General features: G+C 40.3%; 1 protein-coding gene across 3 annotated transcripts in view; it reads right to left on the minus strand.

The window, feature by feature from the left end:
• LOC128619177 (uncharacterized) overlaps positions 1 to 23,882 on the minus strand; it is a 50,801-nt gene that overhangs the window by 23,236 nt on the left and 3,683 nt on the right. For 2 of the 3 annotated variants that reach the window (XM_053643163.1, XM_053643162.1), the window contains exons 4-9: positions 23,510 to 23,683; positions 21,727 to 21,878; positions 19,474 to 19,668; positions 18,789 to 19,329; positions 15,867 to 16,029; positions 3,335 to 3,446 (exon numbers count right to left, since the gene is read on the minus strand). In XM_053643163.1, coding sequence (XP_053499138.1) covers positions 3,335 to 3,446; positions 15,867 to 16,029; positions 18,789 to 19,329; positions 19,474 to 19,668; positions 21,727 to 21,878; positions 23,510 to 23,683 — 1,337 coding nt within the window. Of the gene's footprint in view, positions 1 to 3,334; positions 3,447 to 15,866; positions 16,030 to 18,788; positions 19,330 to 19,473; positions 19,669 to 21,726; positions 21,879 to 23,509; positions 23,684 to 23,882 lie in introns of those variants that run through there. The other variant, XM_053643164.1, reaches the window with a different exon arrangement.

Raw genomic sequence — 23,882 nt, forward strand, 5'->3', positions numbered from 1 at the left:
GTCATTCCGCTTTATTACACATAACTTTATTTTAATGTTGTGAATTCTTTATATTTCCAGATTTCTTGATTTAATACCGATGTCTGGTGAAAATTTCATGTGAACAACCTCACTGGAAATATATTTACTGAAAAAAAATGCTGACGCCTCCAATACTTATTTCCCCCACTGTATATGTAGATGTGTTAAATGACAGAGAACATGTGACTGACCCAGGTGTCTTGTTAGATTGACTGTTTAAACAACAAATAGCTCTGAACATCTACTCTTGATTTTAACCTTCAGTTTCACCTGTGAAGACTGCATTTGTTGTTAAAAAAGGATAAGCCAACATAAAGATCAGAGAGCTGTCTATGAGAGAAAAGCAAGCTGTTTTGAAGCTAAGAAAAGAGGGGAAATCAAGAGGCATTGCACAAACATTGGGCATAGCCAATATGACAATTTGGAATGTCCTGAAAAAGAAAGAAACCACTGGTGTGCTGAGCAGCAGACACCGGATGGGTTGACCAAGGAAAGCAACAACAGATGATGACAGAAACATTGTGAGAGGGTTAGGGTTGGTCTGATACAAAAGGTGTCATGCTTTATGTTGTTTAACACATCTAGATGTAAATACTAGGATATGAAAGCTGAAATCCTAAACTCTTGTCTCATATCCATCATTTGATCTCAAACCCAAATGTCTTTTGTGTATAGCACAAATAAATGAATTGGCCTCGCCGTTCCAATAGATTATATTAAGATTTACTGGATCCTACTATAGTATCAAAGCTCTATTATAGGCTATCAGTCAATATGCAACCCCCTGATGTTGCATGTTCGAAAAGATGTACTCGGCTGGCTTCACGTGCTTTGTAGGCACGTGATAGCGTGCGCCCTCCCTGGTTGGTAGCGTTCTTGTGATAATGTGGAATTGGTCAAGAGAGAAAATCAGGGCAAAATCAATAAAGTAAGTAGAACAGGTATTTAGATGTAATTAGAATGTTTACTAATTCAAACATGCATTTGCAATTGATTTCCCTTATGAGTGTGCGTAAGTTGAGATATATTAACTTTCCTTTTTTCTAACTTAAATAGACATCTCTGATTATGATTATGGCCCTTAGGGACATCACAACCAACCAAGACGTTCACAGAATGAAACATTCAGTCATGCGACATCAGTAACTGTTTTATCCTGGAAGAACTCTGGGTGCAATACACCTTGGATTCACATTTAAAGGCCGATGTTGAGCCTCCAAACCATCTACCAGCAGGTTTTTGGCAGGTGGGTAGAAACTGAAGAACCCAGAAAAAATCCACACGGAAACTCATGCAAAACTCTACATAATGCTTCAAACCTTATTTATATTTAGAAAGCCCAAAATACTTTCCTCTTCTTTTCTTCTACCTGTTCCCTTTTTGTCATTTTTCCAGTGGCGGAAATAGAGGGATGATTAAAAACAAAAAAGTCCTCATCAGCTTGCATAAATCGTCTAGTCCTCTAGTTTCAACCTAATGTTACACCCAAAGTGAACTCAGTCTCCTTCAAATGCATCCATTTCACAGCCATTTTAGTGTTTCAAACCCAAACCAAGGATGTAATTATTTCATGAGCCATGGGACACACGTACACTAAGCAGTGGAAACTCTACAGTCAACATCCATTAATATTGCAGAAATGTTGTGCACACATTTATATGGATTGTGTTCCTGAAGCCCACGCAAAGCTTCATGCAAACATACATCATGTGTGGATCTAAACATCGCAGCCTGTACTTTAGAGTGCCCCTTCTTTCCAGCAGATAAATCCAATAAGCATTTTTGAAGATGTTGCTAGAAAATGAAAATCAATCAAGTAGAGAAAGCATTTATTCCAGCTTTCAGCTTACTTAATAGTCTCTGTCTCTTCAAATGCCAACTAATAAAACTTTCATCGTTGAGACACTCTGATAAAAGGTTCCAGGATATGCTCTTTATAATTAGCATTAAAGAAAGACTCCTACTTGCATTACCTTTTTTCCCTGACATGAACTTCCAGTGATTTGGCCTCTTTTGGCTCCATTAAGGTCACTCACGAGTCCTAGACTAGGGTATTTTTGAAAGGACGTGTTCTGAAAAACGCTGCTTCTATTCTTACATCTATGTGTTGGTTACATTCAGAGTTGTGTAGTAACGCACTACATTTACTTCATTACATTTACTTGACTAACTTTTTGGAAAAAAAAAAAATACTTTAAGAGCAGGTTTAACTGGCCATCCTTATACTCTTAATTAAGTTTCATTTTTTTATCACAGAAATGTACTTTTACTTCGCTACATTCTGTGGTGTTCCTCCATTACTGTTAAATATTAATATATATAATGAGGTCACGAGTTTCATGATACGCTGCAGTGGTATGAATGCGGACGCAACAAGTGCTCACATTTTAGGGGCTCAGTCCTGGAAATTAATGGCCGAAGAGTGGGAAGGAGTCTTCTGTTTTGTTCCGTAGTCTGTTCTTTTGCTCTCTGTTGTCTTGTTTAAACGCAGATGCTGACAAGTTTGTGTTGTTAATATGTTAAGACAGTCACCTGTTGGGAAAATGTTTGTTTTTCGGGGTGTGCTTGAGATTTTGTGTTGAAAATGACAAGTTCTGCGCTGTGTTATTGTACCCATCACACGACTGGGATATGCTGCTTTATACTGAACCCAGGTTTTATATCATATAAACAGAACAGACATATATATGTATATATGGATATAATACATATACATTTAGATATATAATAATACTTGTGGGCACACGGTGGCTTAGTGGTTAGCACTTTCGCCTCACACGAGTACCTAGTTACTTCGAATCTGATTCAAATGAAGGGAAAATCCTGAATCTCAGTCTATATGGAGAGCTGTAAGTCAGACCTCTACTTGAAAGTCTGTCTATTCTGTTTCCATCCATCCATTTTCTATAACACTTATAATACTGGGTCATGGGGAAGTTGGAGCCAGGCGAACCCAGGGAGTATCAGGCACAAGGCGGGGTACACCCTGGACAGGGTGCCAATCCATCGCAGGGCACACTCACATACACATTCTCGCACCCATTCATACACTACAGACACGCCAATCAGCCTACCATGCATGTCTTTGGACTGGGGGAGGAAACCGGAGTACCCAGAGGAAACCCCCTCAGGGAGAACATGCAAACTCAAGCAAACACAGGGCCACAGCAGGTATCGAACCCCCAACTATGGAGGTGTGAGGTGAACGTGCTATCACTAAGCCACCACGCACCCACAAGTATTATTATATATCTAAATGTATATGTATTATCAGCAGTGATGGATTTGCATGGTGTGGGGTTTTTTTTTGTACCTCCTGAGAGAAGCAATGTGTTCATCAGAGAGGCCTCCTTCCCCCTCACCAACAATGAACAATTTGTCCTTGAGCTCTTTAGGCTGCACTGGGAAACTTTTGAGGAAAATATCTGTGAAAAGAAAAAACAGTTGTTACACGCACACACACACATACACACAAAAAGCATTCCTTCTTGGGAAATCTTCCTACCCATAATGAAAAATCTCCAGATGCATTTGGAAGTCTAAAAAGCCCCAAGTATAATTACCTCTGCATACAAATCTTAGGGGTCTACCAGCAAGCTGATTTACTTCATACCAAATATGAAGTGATGAGAATTTTGTTTTACCTAATAACCTTGGCTTGGTGTATACGAGAGGCAAAGACAGGTCATGAATATTCCGAGCTGCAGCACCATTCGAATAAATGAATGAAAGTACTCGTTACAGCATTTATGCTTCAGCAGCACCAGGTTCAAGGGTAATGTCAATAAAACTGTAAACCTCTATTCTTCCCCATTTCAAATGGGGAGGTTACTAAACGAGAAACAAATTTGCTTTTAATCCAGCCTGAGCGTGAAGTCTAATCATGGTTTCTTTCTTTATTTAATTCACTGAGCCAAGCAAGGACACAGCTGGGTGGGACAGTCAGTGAGCGACCAGAGAGCGCCAACAGATTCACAAAACAGATTCTACAGACGACCTCTATCACATGTGGAGGTATAGAAGCATACATTTTCAATAATAAATAAAAATACAATAAATTCTATAAAAAAAATACAAATTTGCAGCTAATGATTAATCGCCGATCGATTAATTGTCGCTAATAATCGAATCGATAAAACTTAACGAAGGTCGATTGAGCAAGGTCGTCATTACAGTGTGTCGTTTTGAGGATGCGTGCAGCAGACACGCGAGGAAAAATGAAGCGGGCGCGTCGCAGTTACGTTTGGGATCGTTTTAATTTAAATGCCGATAATGCTAATTGCATACATTGCGATTGTGTTTTAAAATACAATACAATAACGAGCACCATGATATACCATTTGAAAAGGTGCCTCCGTGACAGGATATGAAACTACACAACCCACAATAACCTCCGTTTTAGCCGCTCAAAAATGGCAGAAGGAATAACCGAAGGAGTGTGTAAAATGATTGCAAATGACATGGTGTAGCATGGCTTTCGAGAGTTGATCAATTTCATTCAGCCGGACTAAAACATTCTGTCAAGAATGGATTCCGAAATGGATTAGCATGTCGTCTAACGGCTACGTTTAGCATCTGAACATGTAATATATAAGTAATGAAATATTATCCATGTGAGGTATGGAAGTCTCGACTTCATACAGGACCGCCAAATTAATAAATACTTGGCGTAGACCTGTAACAAATTGTGGACATTCATGAGTAAAAGTGTTCTCAGAGTTTTCCATAATATGCACAATATTCTACGCATACTTGGGAAGAAAATACACTTACATGGACGCACGCGATACGAATAGGCTCACATGCCAGAGTGCGAATCCGAGACGGCGTTCGTGACACACTGTATATTATAGTCATTATATTCGATTATTAAATAAGTCATTTTATTAAATGGTCATAATCACATTGATTCATTTTACAGTTCTACTAGCCTATTATTTAGAGTAAAAAAAAAAAAAACCTTTTCATTTGGGTGAGGAAGCTGGTGTTTTGAGTGGGATTTTCACACCCTGTCATGCCGGTAGCTATACGCCACTGCAGTAGACTCATCATGCGGTAATAAGGTTAACGATTAATCGATTAATTGGTCATTAATTTAAATAACGATCGATCGTGGGAATTTGTGTAAACTGACATGGCTAATTTGTAGTTTATATACCTTAAAATATAACTCTAATTCAATGCTGCAATTGTATCATCCAACCGTGCAATACATGTGGAGAATTTTAGGTGAGAACAAATTCAAAAATGTTTTTAGCATGTTACGTGTGTGTGTAAAACTGCCAGGTGTTGTGATAAACCAAGTGGCAGAGTTGTCATTAAGAAGGTAGTACAGCACTATGGGATTCATTTAACAGGTCTTCAGCCATGGAATGGAGAATGTATCTGCTATTGTCAGAATAAAGAAAAGTGTTTTATTTAGGCATTCTGAAAGAGCCACACTTATGTTGGAGCATTTACCGAAGCACTAACACGTAATTCCCTCACTGGGGGGTTGATCTCGGCCTTTTATGCAATACTTTTGTTCTGAGGAAAATTATACACTTTTATTTCCTGAATGTGTGATTGCACTCATTAATTTCCAAGAACTTCTCTTGTTTTCTGCTCATGCTCAACTGCTTCATTGCCACCAGAACTTTGTGTTACCTTAAGCTTTAGCAGCCTCAATAGAGCCTTAAATAACAGAGTGACGTCTCAATGCCAGAATTATTAGCAACCTTTATCAAATGAGCTACAATATATATAATGGACATATGGAGACATTTGAAAACAGTGTTTTAAAAGTTTTTTAAAAACATTAAAAGTATTCTGCGAATCTTTCTGTACCACCGCAGTTAATAGATTCTGAAGTCTCAACTGGAGAGCGTAACAACTGTCTCGGGGAAGCTCTAAACATTTCCCAATGTTGATGGATGACAGATTTTACATGGGTGCAATCTCACAATCATGTCCCATGGAAACATAAATATTGGAAATGGAAAGAACATGTGTTTGTGAGAAGGCTATTAATTAATTAATTAATGTTTATTTTTTTACAATAACTTTTCCCACCAATTCTCTTCAATAATTCTGGAGTAACTGCATACAATGCTGCATGCTAAAGAGATCAAGAAAAACTGGAGGAAAAACTGTCTAGATTGTCTTCTGTTCTACTTACATTACATTTACGTACATCTACTTATGTCTGTCCTTACATTTGGGACCGTGTGCTTGTTTACTTGCCCTGTACAAATAATAAAGTTGTGACCATGTGTGACTTGTGACCATGACCTCACTTGTGTAGCCTTAAAATGATCCTGCTACATCCTCATTTTGCCAAGGAATTGAGGAAGTGGTTTCAAAGACTATAAATCTAGCACTCAAAGCACAATCAAAGAAGCGTCCACTGATGCATACACTGGATGAGGGAAATTCTAATATTTCCACCCGAATTCTTGCCACTTGACATTCTATTCTTGCCACTATTGAGTGTCGATCATTAGAACAGACAGGTGGCCTGGATGGGCAGGATGGTGAGCTGTTTGCTCTGCCAAGCCTCGGTGGTACTGCATGATGGCGATTAGCAATGTCTAAATTGTTTGAGACTAGAGCAGTGTTCAACAAGCACCAAAATTCAAAGCACCTTCAGTCTTGCCCTAGGTGCAGCATAATGCTGATAGTGATCCAGGAAGCTTGCAGGCTTTGTGACTACTGATGACTTTTCATTATCCTGCTCTGCAGCTGTGCCACAGCAAGACACTGAAGCATACAGCAGATATAGCAGCTGATCCCTCTAAGAAGAAAAATGGTCCTTTGCTGTGGTGTCACAACAGGATGGCTGTTGTTCAGTCCCCTTGGAATAGGAAGACTTTACGCCTTTACCACATTGGAGTGAAGAGTAGAGCAGTCGACAGCAGGCATAACCCAAACGCAAAAGCTGTTAGCAATAATGCAACAGCTTAAGGAAGTGCCGAGCTTGGAGAAGCTTAGTACAGCTGGCTTGCATACAGACAGAAAGCCTAATGTACTCTCAGTGGAATGGGCAATGGGAGCTGTAGCAGTGAGGTGTGGTAGATCATTGGGATTGTTAACACACAAGGTAAGTTTGGCTGGCTCATACACTATTGTGGGAGGCTAGCAAAAATACTCTGTACCACCTGGTACCTGAACAGGTGTATGGCATACAGTCCTAAGAGGCACTAAGTGATTGTTTCCTTCTGTCTGAAATGCAAACGAAACGTTTGGCAGCAGGCAAGCTTCAGACACCATTGTCTACTGCCATAATTTTCCCGCAAAGTTGGAATTCGAAAAACACAAGGGATCGTGGATGTAAGGGAGTTACACAAGATGCAGCGTGGCCTTAATTTGTGCCGGCATGACAGCCCAGAACACAAAAATGGTTTCAATCCAGATCAGGGCATGACAAGATGATTCTCATCCTCAATAGAGAACAGTGTCAGCACCATGAGCATTTATTATCCTCAACAGAGAACAATGTCAGAATTTTGAGTAATTCTCATTTCATCAACATGGCATCATCACTAATTGTGAGTTTTATTGTCTCAAGGGTGTACTATCAGGATATGTTAGGAACCCTTGTGTTAACTTCGATACGCAATTTAGACTCGTTCCAAAGAAAACTGCCCTGGCAGTCTAGAATATAAAGAGTCTGTAAGTAACCATGGTTCTTCAATTAGAGGATCAGTGGGTCACCTGAGTGACTCAGGTTGACAAGAATGAACAAAGCTGATTTAGCAACCCTGAGTCCATTTTATCCACTACCCACATGGTGTTACGATCATAAGGTGACAATTTTGTTATTTGTGCTTGGCAAGGAAATGAGCACACAGGAAGCCCGACTAGTTCAAAAGAAAGCCACCCTGGTGGTCCTCCATTTAGTCATAGAGCCACTTTTAAGTGTAAAACTTAAATACATGATCCTTTAGCATTAATGAGGAATATTTATAGAGCAAACATACAAGTACAGAATTCCAGCAAGAACTAAGAAACCAGGCATATTTCACAGAATCTAACTACCTAGAGTAATAGTTTATGTCTTATTAAACTTTCTTGCTATAGTACATTTAAAAAAAGTTCCCTGAAACTACCACTGACCTCAGAGTTAAACTAACAATCCGACGGAAATTAAAAGACTAACTAAAATATGATCATTCTGTCAAAACAGTAACCTGATTCCAATGTGAATGAGCACTTTTAATAACTAATAAAGGAGAATACCAATGACAGAGTTCATCCTTGTTTAGTGTAAAGCTTTAATATATTGCCTTCAACAGAATTATAAATGGATGACAAGATCCATATGAATGCTAGCTATAACTGTCAGTGCAAGGACAAACACATTATTGTGTATTAACATGCTTGATTTATTCTTCAGTAATTCTCAGGGGGGGCTTGTTTAACAACAGCTAGGTTACAAATCTAACATATGAGCACTAACCAGACAAACTGACTGGCATTTACCTTTGAGTGTGCACTGATACAATATGCCTTACAAGAAAGACAAAAGATGTATATCAGCGCATTTAACCTCTTCAAGGATCTTCTGTATTAGATTAACACATTGCCATCTGTGTCTGTTCAAAACATTAAGCTTTACTGTGCGCTGAAAGTCTCCAAGGAAAAATGTGTACTGTAAAAGGAGCACCATGTTAATGAGGCATTAACTAATTTTAATTAATTACTGAGAAAAAACACCCTTGAAATACATATAGTCCTCAAATGCTTAATGGATAATGTGAATCACTCCTTTTTTTCTGACATGGTTGGCTGACACCTGTTAAGTTTCTACTGGTAAACATGTATTTTTACATTTATGAACCCTTCTTTGGGCTCTTCTCCTTCTCACATCAGCTTTGATGGAAGACAGGTTGCCTGAGGGATAACCTGTGTCGGCGGTCAGTGAGGGTGTCATGCATTTTTCATGTTCATCTTCTGTTTGTGCTGTGTGCACTGGCATAGCTTCTTTTCAAATGGAACTCAATGTTGCGTGAGCTTCACACTGTGGGAAACACCCTTGCGGGTGACCAGTATTTGAAGTCTATGTAAAATCACGCCTATTTAGAGGCCTGCCATGGTCAGGTGGCGAGGCATTTTGCACATTGCGTGACTATAAAACGGCACCTGTAAACCACGTCATCAGCTTTTTTGTGTGAGAATTCCTAAAACTCTTCACTGCTCTCTATTTTCATAAGAATAATTTTTTTTCCTCTTCTGTCACTATCCTGTGCAAATAGAATGGACCTTAGAGAGTTCAGAAAGTGTGTTACGCATTTTTTTGTGAAGTGTATGAGGGGCTGACTGCACTCACTGTGAAGATTCTCAATGATGCAGCTCCGCTCCCGGCTCTCTCGCTTCTCAGCCAAAGCAAGATGGGTTTCGGAACTTCAGGACTCTGGGCCAGCCGCTGTCGAGGCAGCCAGTCGGCTCAGATCCTGGCAGTCCTGTATGGATCTAGAGGGGGAACCGGAGATGAGCGCTGCTCTATCTCTCGCTCTTTCCTCCAGATCCGACTCTCTGCTTCCGGATTTTGGAGCTCGCAAAGTGACTTCACTTTCCTGTGTGGAGAGTCAACCCACCCTCTCTGACTCCAAGGATCCAGAGCGGGGAATCAGTGTGCATCATTTTTACAGGCGTGGAACATGCTGCAGCAGCATTCAAGGGAGCTGACTGCTCTCATTGTGAAATATATATAGAGATAGATAGATAGATAGATAGATAGATAGATAAAGGCACAATGAAGTAGCTCCGCTCTTGGCTCTCTTGCGCTTGCGAGCTACCTCTCTCCATTGACAGCAGCAAAATCAGGGGGGCTGGCTTTGCCATACAGGTTGTGAAAGACCACCTCGACATTGGTTGGAGAAGCCTATGTCGCAGCGAGTCTTGCTTATGGGTCTCGGCATACCCTCTCGGCATACAGTAGTGCTGAAGGCCTACCAGGCAGACCTGCTGAATTGTGAGGGAGGCACAGAAGTAGAGGGCCTGGGCAGCCACAGTCACAGGCCTGATTTTAAAATGATAATCAGTGCCAAAAAGGCAAAAAGAAGCGGTCCTGAGGGGTTGCGGAGGGGGGTATCAGGGGACGAGAGGTTGTTAGGGCAGTTAGCCCCCAGTATTACTGTAGGGCTCCCCTAGTCAGTGTTGTCCCAAGTTTTCAGTTTTCTCTGGTCAGTGAGCTGTCACAGGGCAACGAAAATCTAATGCTTTCCCTCCAACAAAATGTATACCACCTGACAGCATGGAAACTACTGCCAAATGTATCTCCATGGGTTCTGTCCTCCATAGAAAAGATGTCCAGTTCATAGCTCGACCCCTCCATTTCAGAGGCATGGTCACCACAGTAGTCAGGACAATGCAGAACCCGATGTTAGCCCAGGAGGTAGATCTCTCTTGGAGAAAGGGGCCATAGAACATGTACCTCTTTCTCTGAGGGAGGGAGGTTTTTACAGCCATTATTTCCTGGTCTACAGAAATAATGGAGGTATGTGGCTAATTTTAGATCTGGGCCATTTGAACCGTACTCTTCGAACATACAGGTTCAGGATGTGGACACTCAAACATATCATTTCACAGACTCAGTTTAAGGATTGGTTTGTGATGATAAATCTAAACAATGCCTATTTCCACATAGAAATATTACCCAGTCACAGGAAGTTCCTGAGGTTCGTGTTTGGAGGCAACGCGTATCAATATTGGTTCTTCCTTTCTCTAGGTTTATCCCCTCACACGTCCACGAAGGATGCTGCACTGGCTCCTTTGTCACTCCAGGGCATACATGTGCTAAACTATCTGGATGACTGGTTAATTCTAGCGTGGTCCAGAAAGTTGGTGATTCAACATCGAGATGTTGTTCTCGCCCATGTAAGGAGCTTGGGGCTCAGATTGAACCTCAGGGAAAGTTGTTTCTCCATTTGAGAATGACTTTTCTGGGGGTTATATGGGATTTGAATATGATGAGGGCATGTCTATCCCCAACACGAGTAAGGCAATCCTATCAACATTAAGCAGTATAAAGTTAGTTCTGGGCATCCCCTCCAGTCTCTACGGAGACTGTTGGGGCTTGTGGCAGCAGCAGCCAACGTCATACCATTGGGCCCATTGCACACGAGACCGTTCAGTGGTGGCTGAAAGTCGGAGGTTTCATCTAAGGACGAAACCTCTGAGAGTAATCAGTGTAACGCAGCGATGCCTACGTGCTCTGAGAACTTTTCTACTTTTTAACTTTTCTCACACTGTAGGGGTGTCTCTTATCACAAGAGGGTAAGGTCAGATGCCTCCCTCATGGTCTCTGGAGCAGCCCTCATCTAGTGTGGCATATAAATCGCCTAGAAGTGTGGGCCGTACTCCATCAATGAGAAAATTATATGCATTCAAGTGGCAACTTTTTTATCATGGTGTGAGAAACATCAGTGAGACTCAGTACACTGTGCAATAGCTACAGTCCTGGAGTACTTACAGGAACGTTTCTCAGAAGGGCTGGCTTCTTCTACAATTAGGGTCTACGTAGCCGCCATTTTGGCCAGCCACGCCCGTATTTATGGAGCCTCTGTGGGGCAACATCCTCTAACTTTGAGGTTTATGCAAGATTTTAGATGGCTGAGGCCCATCTGCAGACAACGCATACTTTCCTGGTACCTTCTGTGGTCTGGGATGGTCTGTCAGGTGCCCCATTTGAGCCCTTGGAGTCAGCTTCAGAGAAGCTTCTGACCCTAAAGGTAGCTCTTTTGGCTGGCCCTGACATCTCTGTTGCCCCTTCCTGCCTCGACTTTGCCCCTGGATTAGCCAAAGCCTACCTATAGCCAGGGCTGGATTATTTCCTAAGTGCCGACATCTGCTGCCCAGCTGGTAGTGTTACAGGCTTTCTTCCCTCCCCTGTTCATTACACCGGAATGAGGAAGATTGCACCTACTGTGTCCAGTCAGGGCTCTTTGTACTTATGTCCACCGCTCCGGCCAGTGGTGTAAGTCGGAGCAGTTGCTGGTCTGCTTGGCAGTGACAGTAGAGGTGATGCTGTGTCAAAGCAGTGCATCTCTATTTGGATAGTGGAAGCAATCTTTATTGCTTAGGAGGCACGCTGTCTCGCTATGCCTCTGGGCATAAGGGCTCATTCCACTAGGGGGGTCACCTCCTCACAACCTCTAAGGGAAACTATGGAAACTGTGAGTTTGGCCCCTTAGGGACACCAGCTCATAGATTCCGGTCTCTCAACCAAGGTTGTAGAGACCATGTTAAATGCTAGAGCACCATCTACAAGAAAATTGTATGCATTCAAGTGGTAACCTTTTTATCATAGAATGAGGAACGTCAGTCACACCCACTAAACTGTGCTATGGCTACAGCACTGGAGTTCCTACAGGAGCGTTTCTCAGCAAAGTTGGCTCCTTCTACAATTAGGGTCTACATACCCGCCATTTCGGCCAGCCACGACCCTATTGATGGAGCCTCTGTGACAGGCCATACCCTCAGTATGACGGAGTAGGTTCCCACAGCATGAAGCTTACACAACATTGAGTTCCCTTTGAAAGGGAACGTCAAACTCTGTTCCCTGAGCAGGGAACGAGACGTTACGTAGCGTTGTCATACTGGGGTATGCCTGTAAATTGCATCTTCGCTTCAGACAAAGAGAAGCTGATGACGTGGTTTACAGATGCCATTTTATAGTCACGCGACACGTAAAATGCCATGTCACCTGACCACGGCAGGCCTATAAATAGGCGTGATTTTACACAGACTTCAGATATCGGTCACGCACAAAGGCACGTCCCACAGCGTGAAGCTCATGCAACATCTCGTTCCCTTCTCAAGGAACAGGGTTAACCCAGACGTTTTTCTTCCAGGCTAGTGTTGAGACAATTGCGGTTCATTGATTCTCTCACTCTTACTGACAGACTGGACATGCCTGAGCCTAACCTCCTGTTTGACGTGCATAGTGACTTAGTAAAAGGCACCATGAAACTTTTATTCATGCATACTAATGCAACAGTACAGCGTTTTCAACCTAATAACTATTTACTCCATCTGCACTTCATGGGAGATTTATACAAACAGTAATTTTGACATTTCCCTGTACTGAGAAAAGAGTGAAAAAGGCCATTTACTCAAAACTCTCTTATAATGTAAGCAGATGTTAGAGTGTCAACAAAGGCATGGAGAAAAACAGATTTTTGCTTTCATGAATTCTTTACTTTAAAGAACTTGTAAATCATGCTATAAATCTTTATAATTTGTCTTTTCAGAGATTAGGCTACTTTTTCAACTGAAAGCACCTGAGGTCAAACCCAGGCTCAGGTTAATGTCAGTGTGGAGTTTCACATGTTCTCTACATGTTCATGTGGGTTTACTCTAGGTTCACTCCTAAAAACATGCCAGTAGGTGGACTATCTACTCTATATTGCAACCAAGGTGTGAATGTTAACGTGAATGCCTGTGCATGGTGCCCTGTGATGGACGTGCATCCCATCCAAGGTGTTTTCCCGGCTCACACAAAGGTATAGGCTCTGGATCCACCATGGCCCTGACCAGAATAAAGCGATTACTGAAGATGAATGAATGAATGAATGAATGAATGTCATGCTCCAGTTTTGGATGAGACCACATAACAACACCTTTGGTGAGATTTGTTCTATGTGGTCAAATTTTTTGTTTCTGGTAATTGTCCTGCAGATACATTGCAGATGTGTTAGAAAAGGTTTGTGTACAAAAATGTTCCATTAAAGCTATTACTAAAGCTAATTCCCATTTGGTCTTCGTCCAAGTGATCCTTAAATCTGATATATTATGACCTAATGGTTGGGAGTGCTTAGTAGCTTCCGAAAAATATAGCTTTGCACGATTTTTATAAGTTAATTCAGAGGCGCATAAATAAAATGGAAATGGGTCTTTTGTTGTTTAAAGTGCAACAATGCATTAAAAATGTTTATTCACAAAATAAAAGCATGTGTAGAATATTCATACTGGTCTTAAAAATGTTGAGCACTGTGACTATTAAGTGATGTACTGAAAGCAAAGTCAAAGTTCTGCTTAGACTCCTAAAACATTTTTTTAAATTCAGACATCATAGCTCAGTGCAGGGATGCAAGAAAAGAGCAGACTATGCCTGTCATTGCATTCAGTGAAGTGCTTCATAGCAGAAACTCCATGTTGTCTTAGTTCAATAACAACAGTCACAGCCCTGTTTTATCCTGCAATAAACTTATTTCAGGGTTTCCTTTAAAAAAAAAATTGCTAGAAGCACAGTGGTAGTGTAGTAGCATATACAATTACATCTTCAATCCATCATCTAAGAGTGATCAAAGGGGGGGACTCATCCACAAATTCACAAAGGGAAAAGGTTTCAGCTGTAACATTTGCCCCCTTTCCAAAGATACCAATGTATTTCCAGCAGTGCTATCAGCCTGAATCCATAAAATGTAATCTTTTGAAACCACAGAGGTAACCTTTTTTTTTTCCAATATTGCAATATTGTTCAGCATTACACTGTACATATTGCTGATATGACGCCATCTGGTGGCAGACATAACATCTGCCGTCTGCATGACACAAAGCAGTCTGTTATTCAGGCTTCCACATAGATGTATCTATGAACATATATGATTTAGGTGTTTGAACTACGCTAAGTCTGGAAGCTTTAAGATATATCCAAGCTAAAATGTCACGACCGGTGGGGTGTGAAGTAATTATTCATACGTGCGGACACAATTGACTTTTATGCTGATTACCCACCAGCTCTACCAGAAAAGAATCAGCCAGATGAATGCAATAGCTTAAGCAGTTTACCTTTTTTTTTTTCTTTAACAGCAAACATGCAATCAAAAATACTATCGACTTGCTCTCAAAGCCTGACTTTATCTGCCTTGCTTAACAATATGCTGAAAAGTTATCCGAGTGGAGTTTTGTGAGCTGTGACGTTATCCTTAAGTGATCCGCTGTTGGGTTTTAATGGCCTGCTTTGCTGTTCCTGTTGCCCTAATCCTTCCAGAGGGATCAATAACACATCCGCCGTGATTGCTTCTGCAAGATATACAAATACTCACCTCACAGTCAGGTTCACCAAACCAAAAATACAATGCGGGCCATCCTCCCAATTCCCAGGCATTAGAACTAATCGATGGTGAAGATTATTAATGCCTAAATTAAAGACCAAGACTCAGTGCAGCTTCATGGAATCTCATTTAAAGTGTTATGCAAGGATATACTGTCAACTTCTGAATTATTGGCACATTTTATTCAAATAAGCAACAGATGAAATGAATGGAATGAGCGATATTTTAAGCTTAAACAAGGATGAAGCCTTCCAAAGAAAGAGCCACCGCCCTGAGCGTCTTCCTGTAATGTCTAACATGGTTAGAGACTCCATGCAGAACATTTCACAGTTCTTTATATTCTTAGGTTTATGAATGCGGACTTCCCTTTTCAGACCACAGGAGTTCAACAGGGTTCAAATCTGCAAGTCAGTGATTAACCACCATATTTTACAACAGGCATCAGGTGTCTTCCCGTGGGAACATGATATAACAAAAAGACAAAAAGACATTCTAATGAAAATATTTCTATAATTGCTAGAGGAAGGGTACATAGTTTATCCACTTGTTAAGGTGGAAAATTTCAATCATGATGTCTAATTTTGTACTTACAGTCGCATTTGCCCGTTCTCTTAAAAGGTGCCAATAAATGCATGCATATAATATTAAACTATATGATGTATTTACATTCACTTATGCTTAAAGTAAATGATCGTTTTAATTACAATATATACATACATACATATATATATATATATATATATATATATATAGTCACCTCTCTTTGTGGTGTTCTAAGGCGTTTTTTGTGGTAATTCCAATACTCACTGAAATTGTGCGCGATTTTGGGATTCAGCAGGATTTCAACATGATTACTGGACTCCGTGTTAGAAAAGTGCCCCAAGTCTTTGACTCCAAATTGCTCATAGAGACGCGATGTGTCGATTTCAATTTCTCGAGGACTTCCGCGCGCCCACAATGACTTCGCAATCTGTAACAGCAGCAAAAACAGTCAATATCTTCATTTTCCCCACAGGAACCTGCAATAAATAAACCATAGGCACGAACGATCCGAATCACAGTTCACACACTCTGCCCTGAATATATGAGCTCAGGGAAAATACAAAGCATTCGGTCATGGTGGGATACATAATGTTGTGTTCTGTTCAAAAATGGGCCAGTTTGTAATCAGGACTATGAATCATTTTTAATTCCAAATCTATAAGAGGTCAATGTAATCTTGTATAGACTCTGCAGTGTAGCATGATGTTATGTTTATGTTCTCACATTATATTCTGTTGTATGAGTATCCAAAACAATACACAGTACTCTGCTGAAGACTTCTATTTTAATGTAGCAGCCGAAAAAAAAAAAAAAAAAAAAAAAAATCCCATTTCAGATTTCTTAAAAAATGTTTCTGACTAATTTTTGCATTTACATTATGTCACAGGTCACTATTCAGATGAACACTTCAACAAAACCCATCTATGTACTACAGATGCAAGTGCAACAGTCAAAATCTGCACAATTTTGGAGCAAGTTTTCAAGAATTCTTGAAACAACCTAGCAAGCGATTTTCCTATAAAACCTTATGTACCATGAGGTGCATGCATGTGTACATGTGACCATGGTTCTACAACTGGATCATCAGGGCAACATCCTTTGGAATTAGTGGAGTATTGCTGCTTGCTTGTTTCCTTGCAGAGTAACAGCAAAGCAATCACCTTGTGATCGTGACCCCACATGGGTACGCCTGTAAAATAAGGCTACTGTTGGGACACTATGTCACACTCGTCCGCTGGCCATTCTCATCAACTCAATTTCTAATTTCTACACACTAAAATAATGCTCGTTCAAGGTTTGCATCGATGCACAGTCCTTTGACGTTTGAGATTTAACAATAACAGAATCAGCCAGAAATAAAGGTTAGACTGCATCTTGGATCCACTTCTTCAACTCCTAGACAAGACCAGAATGGGAATGATTGTGAAGTAGTATGAACCTTTTATAAGCTACCCAGCGTGGGATTATGGCTACTGCCATACACTGCTTTTGGTACTCGGTAAGGGTACAAGTAAATGGGAGTACTCTACCAGTTCGTAAGAAAACCGTCCTGGTGGTCCGCAACGAAAGGATGTACAGTGGTGCTTGAAAGACCGTAAACCCTTTAGAATTTCTATATTTCTGCAGAAATGTGAGCTAAAACATCATCACATTTTCACACAAGCACTCAAAGTTGATAAAGAGAACCTAATTAGACAGATGAGACAAAAATATTACACGTGGTCACTTATTTATTGGGGAAAATCATCCAATATTACATATCTGCGAGTGGCAAAAGTATGTGAATCTTTGCTTTCAGTATCCGTTGTGATCCTCTTGTGCAGTAATAACTGTAACTAAACGTTTCCGTTAACTGTCGATCAGTCCTGCACATCGGCTTGGAGGAATTTTATCCCGTTCCTCAGTACAGAACGGCTTCAACTCTGGGATGTTGGTGGGTTTCCTCACATGAACTGCTTGCTTCAGATCCTTCCACAACATGTCTCTTGGATTAAGGTCACGACTTTGACTTGGCCATTCCAAAACATTAACTTTACTCTTCTTTAACCGTTCTTTGGTAGAATGACTTGTGTGTTTAGGGTCATTGTCTTGCTGCATGACTCACTTTCTCTTCAGATTCAGAGCATGGACAGATGTCCTGACATTTTCCTTTAAAATTCGCTGGTATGATTCAGAATTCATTGTTCCATTGATGATGGCAAATCATCCTGGCCCAGATGCATCAAAACAGGCCCAAACCATGACACTACCCCCACCATATTGCACAGATGGGATAAGGTTCTTATGCTGGAATGCAGTATTTTCCTTTCTCCAAACATAACGCTTCTCATTTAAACCAGAAAGTTCTATTTTGGTCTCAACTCTCTACAAAACAACTTTTCCAATAGCCTTCTGGATTGTCCATGTGATCTTGAGCAAACTGCAGAGTGGAAGCATTATTCTTTTAGGAGAGCAGTGGCTTTCTCCTTGTGACCCTGGCATTCACACCATTGTTGTTGAGTGTTCTCCTGAGGGTGGACTCATGAACATTAACATTAGCAAATGTGAGAGACGCCTTTAATTACTTAGAAGTTACTCTGGGTTCCTTTGTATCCTTATTACATGTCTTTCTCTTGGAGTGATCTTTGTTGATCTATCTGGAGTCCAAACTCTTTAGGGATAATTTTGTAATATTTTCCTGTCTGTTAGACTTCTACTAACAATTGTTGAGAAGATCAAACTTTGATAGATCCCTGTTCTTATAAATAAAACTCACTCACACCTGATTGCCATCCCATTGATTGAAAACAACTGACTCTAATTTCACCTTAAATTAACTGCTACTCCTAGAGGTTCACAGATATGTTACAGTGGATCATTTTCCTCAATAAATAAATGACCAAGTATAATATTTTTGTCTCATTTGTTTAATTGGGTTCTCTTTATCTATTTTTAGGACTTATTAGGTCATATTTATGCAGATGTATAGAAAATTCTAAAGTTTTCACAAACTTTCAAGCACCACTGTAGAACTAAGAGAACTGATACAGTTTACACACCAAATATAGGATTTACATTTTTACTATTTAAGTTTCTTTACCGTATTTGTTATATGTAGAAACGTTTCATTTCATTACCTTTGGGTACGTTTTAGCATTACAGAATATTGATACATATGCCTTTAGCACAAAACTGAAAATACAATACCTTGTCTTGTGTAATGACGTCCCAGTGAAAGACCTTGGTTCTCTGTGTCAGTGTTTGTGGCTTGCTCTTCTTGGGCATAGGAGGTGGTAGGGGTGGAGCAGGAGTCAGGGCTGAAGTAGACACTGGTGATGTCACGGTTCCAAGTTGTGGCACTGGCTCTGGCTCTGGCATTTTCACTGGTGTAGATGGTAACCTTAAGTCAGGCACATCTTCTGGCCGCAGGGCAGGATGGCACACCGGTTCGAGCACTGGCCCCGGCAATGGAACAGGTACACAGGGTCTTGGCTGCAGTGGCGTTAAAACAGACCCACAATTGTTCTGCATCCTGTCAGTCTCAGCCTCTGGTTCTCTCTCACCTTCAGACTGACACACTTTAATGGTTTCTGCAATCTTGGCAGATTCACTGAGTTCTTCATACACATGCTCAGACTGAGATTTGCATTTCCAGTCCATGCACAACTTGTTAATAGCTTTAACCCAGGCATCCCGTTCACTCCTAATGACCTCTGTACTCATCTGTCCATTTACTGGAATCCGGAAACTAGAAGAGATAACAGAAATCAGATTTTCCTTTATCATTTCCAGATGTCACTTAATAGCATATCCTGAGCTGAAGTGAACAAAAAAAAAATAATCATATCGAATAAGCTTCGCGAAGATTTTAACTAAGATCTAGAAAACTCACTTGAACTCATTCTTGTTAGTGAGTAGCATAAACAGAGAGTCACAGCTGCAGTGGCTCTCTACACTGGCAGTGCCATCGGAGAAGTGAATGATGATTGGCAGGTTGGAGGACATGGGAACATCTGCCTCATCCTCGTACTGGCAATGTCCTGTCGAGAGCAGGGTCATGTGTCCTGTATAGAGATATGCCTCATACCTGGCCAACAAAATATTAATACCGAATCACATAAAATTCCAGAACATTCACAGCTCATAAATATATATTTACATTTGGTAGACACCCTTATCCAGAGCAACTTGCATTTTTTATATATCCAAGCAGTCGAGGGTTAAGGGCCTTGCTCACGGTCCCAACAGTGGCAGCTTGGTAGTGCCGGGATTTGAACTCACAACCTTATAAGCAGTAGCCCGACTTCTTAACCACTAAGCTACCACTGCCCTACCTAGCAAATATCAGCATATATATCAAATATTACCGAACCTGCTCTCTGCTTATGAAACTGCTCTTCATTCGAGAGCTTTACCAATGGATTAATATCATATCATTAGCCAATCATTATTCTACCATCTCAGCGTCATGCTTTTTAGACACTCCCACTTTAAAACGGTCAGTATCATTAGCGAAACTATTACTCATTATTACCAATACCTGTTTCTCCTTTAGAAGTTATTTAGTTCCTTGTGTAGATACCTCATGTTTTTCATTTCCCTTGTGTGGCAAAGTATTGTAATTTCCCTTTGCATTCTCAAGTCATTTCTTTCTTAACACAAAAGTATTCACCCGGCCTATTTTTTTTTTTTTTACTTCATTTTGTACGCCTTGGACTATATCTGATAGTTGACTGTGTTTAAATAGTGTAGGCGTTATCTTTTTCCATAACTTTCACAGTTACAGTGCCTTGCATTAGTGCATAACTTGCTTGAATTTTTCCACAGTTTCCAGTGTTATAACCTGAAACTGAAATAGACTGAACCGGAATTATGTGTCAGGAATCTACACAAAATAGCCCATCATTCTGAAGTACGGCTAAAACAAACAAAAAATTATTGCTCAATTATTTACAAATAAATATCAAAATTTGTGACTGCATATATGACTGCATAAGTATTCATAATTAGTTAAACGGAGTCCGAGCGTATGCAATTAAGTGTCGTGTCATCTGAATGTAAATACACCTGGAGGTTTGTTAGAGAACACACCTAAACCAGCAAGGTGGCTGAATACTTATGCAAATCAGTGTTTCCATTATAAAGACTTTTTTTACAACTATTAGCTGCAGTATGTGTCAGGTAATATCAGAAAAGGAAACTCTGGACTACAGTTCCCAGCAGCCACTGCATCTCACTGCATCATGGTCACATGACCATCTGCACATTCATGTTTACGAACACTTATGTGGATATTCGCCACAGTTTGCACTGCACTCCTTGTCTTGCGGTTTGTCTTTCTTTACTGTTGTCTCTGCTGCTGTGTTTATGGTCTTTGTTTGATGTTTATTCCTAGCCTTGGTATTTATGCCACTAGTTCTAAGTTCGTGTTTTGTGTTTGGTGGTGTTTGTATTAAAGCTATCTGCACTTGCATCTGTCTCCGCCTCTCCTGACATGACAGTATGGCATCTACAATTACAATCTTTTCTTTTTTTTTTGATCCGGAATTACAAAATAATTATAGGCCAATCTCTGAACTGCCTTATTTCCAAGATTCTGGAGAGAACTGTCTTGCTCTACTACTATCTAAATACATTTAACATTTGAGATACATTTCAGTCTGGCTTTAGATCTTTGCACAGCACCAAATCTGCATTGCTGAAGGTCACCAGTGATATTTTTCACTCCATGGCTTCTGGTTCACATGTTGCCTTAGTTTTATCAGCTATCCGTGCTGCATTCTACCGTATCGACCATAATAGGCTTCTCAATCATCTCGAGTGTATGGTTGGATGTATCCAGGGTATGGCCCTTCAGTGGTTTGCCTCCTTTCTAAAAGATAGGACATTTACTGTGAAATTAGGGAGTTTTTCTTCTACAATGACTCAGTTATCATGTGGTGTCCCTCAAGGGTTGAGTCTAGGACTGTGTGAACATTATTATACTTAGAATAACTAGCTGGTCATAAGTTTATTTCTACTACGTAAAGCACCAGATAATAGTAATTTTAGATTTTTTTTTAAGTGTGAATAAAGCTGCGAAGCCAGCGAGCTGATTAATGATACTAAATTAGAAAAGAATTAATGAAGCTGAACATGTGCATACTTCTTCCATTTGAACGATGCTAGCCCTCCTCGCTGCAGAAGCAGCTGGCCCTCATGAAGTCTTTTCGGGGACACTGATGGCTCTTCGGACTTCTCATAAATGTCTGCAGGTTGGATATTCCTGTAGATAATTTGATTGATCAGTTCCATGATCTAAAGAGAGCAGACATACTTGAATGTTAGATGTACTGTATATATAAGGAAACTATTTACTTGAAAACAAGTTGGGGGTTGGGGAGGGGGAGGGTGAGGAGGGTAATAATTCCACTATCTGTATCTGTTTATTTTAAGGAACCATTCCACAATGCTCCTGGAAAACACTGGGGGGAAAAAACCCAAGGTAGAAAGGTAATTACTTTCAGCATGCTCTGTGAATTATGGCTCTGACAGTTCCTAGGCATCAGCTATATCTTACAAGTTCATAAGTGGTTTTGACTAGAGATTTGCACAGGGCTGTTTTCTCACGTTGTAATTGTTTTGTACCTGCCAGCGATATATTCTAACTAATGTACTTGGTTCAATTTTCCGAAATGACTGCACGCTCATGCATGAATGCAGGAAAAAAAAAACACCCCTCTCACTTTCACAACTTTTTTGTCAAGTCCAGCATGAGCCCAATCATGATGAAAAAAATTAAGTCTCGACCAGATGCCCTGTGGACCTTTCTAGCACGTTTTCTAGAAAGGAGACACCTCTTATTCGTATCTGTATTTGTATCTGTTTAGAACATATTATCTGTTCATTCTGAATAATGTATTCATATTTGGTTAAATCTCTACAGCGCATATTGACAGATGACATAATAATAATAAACTGTTGACTTTCATAATTAATGAAGCTTCTATGTTTTATAGCTATAAATGTTTACGTACAGTGCACTCCACTAATATTGGCACGCTTGGTAAATATGAGCAAAGAAGGCTGTGAAAATTGTTTTTATTGTATAACCTTTTGATCTTTTGGGGAAAGTCCAAGACAGAAAGCGTGGCAAGAGATAGAATCTCCGAGACTCACAGAATAGAGAGCTTTATATATATATATATTCTTTGTTCATATTTACCAAGGGTGCCAATATTAGTGGAGGGCACTGGAATTATGTAGTGAAAGGAACTGAAATAGAAATTGTCGTACAGTGGTTTCCCAGTCCCAAGCCTGAGGATCCCATCCTTAAAGTCCCTATGAAATCAAAATTGAAGTATTGTGGCTTTTAGTATAAATATGTTACCCTAAAGGTTATCTATAAGCTAGTGTGCTCCAAAACAATGACAAAATTCGCATTTAGAAGACACATGCATTAAAAATGTACAGTCTCTCTACCACCAATACGGATCAACAATTTTGATGACATCATTCTGCACTTCAGATTCTCATCAGATTTTCTTTCCAATCAAATGCTCTATGGAATCGGAAGTGTCCCACCCCAAACATTATAAAAATCCACGGTACCAATGGATGGTACTACATGTCAAGTACAGCTTAGCCCAGGCTGTGAGATAAGCTAAACGCTATTGGCTACTTAAAAAGGGGGAGGAGCCACCTGACATGTCTCACCATGACTTCTTGTTGAAGTCGAAATTACGGTCGAAATTACGTCGACACATCAAATAGCGCTGCACCAGTTTAAAGGCACTTCACGGAGACTTTAAATTAGCGAATAATCTAATAATTAGCTAATAATAATAATCGATAGCAGACATTGTACAGGGTTGGGACAGAGAACCATTGGTTTGGCATTAGTATTGGTCAGCCAATGTCTTTGCAGCGTCAAAAATGTTCAAACTCACTTTTTGCTTGTCCTGTGGAGACATAGCCTCCAGCTCGTATTCATGGTGGTCCTTGAACAACACTGTGAACCTGGTCCCTGCAGCATCATGGCAGTTTTTAATGGCCTCAAAAGAAAACTGCCTCTTCACAATGCCTTTCTCAATACTGCAAACCATCTTTGTGCTGAAATCAATCTGAGGAGACAAACATTCCTCTAATGCACTGATGACACTTTAAAGAATTTCACTGTGACAAGCAGTAAGGACAGCTGAAATTACAAACCCCCTTTCCAACTTACAAACATACACTTTATACATTTGTAGACAACTGACCATCACACCCATATGTGGGTCTTCCCTAAACTGTTGCCACAAAGTTTGAAGCATACAATTG

Source organism: Ictalurus furcatus, chromosome 15 (assembly GCF_023375685.1).
Source record: "Ictalurus furcatus strain D&B chromosome 15, Billie_1.0, whole genome shotgun sequence".
In the NCBI taxonomy this organism is placed as follows: domain Eukaryota; kingdom Metazoa; phylum Chordata; class Actinopteri; order Siluriformes; family Ictaluridae; genus Ictalurus; species Ictalurus furcatus.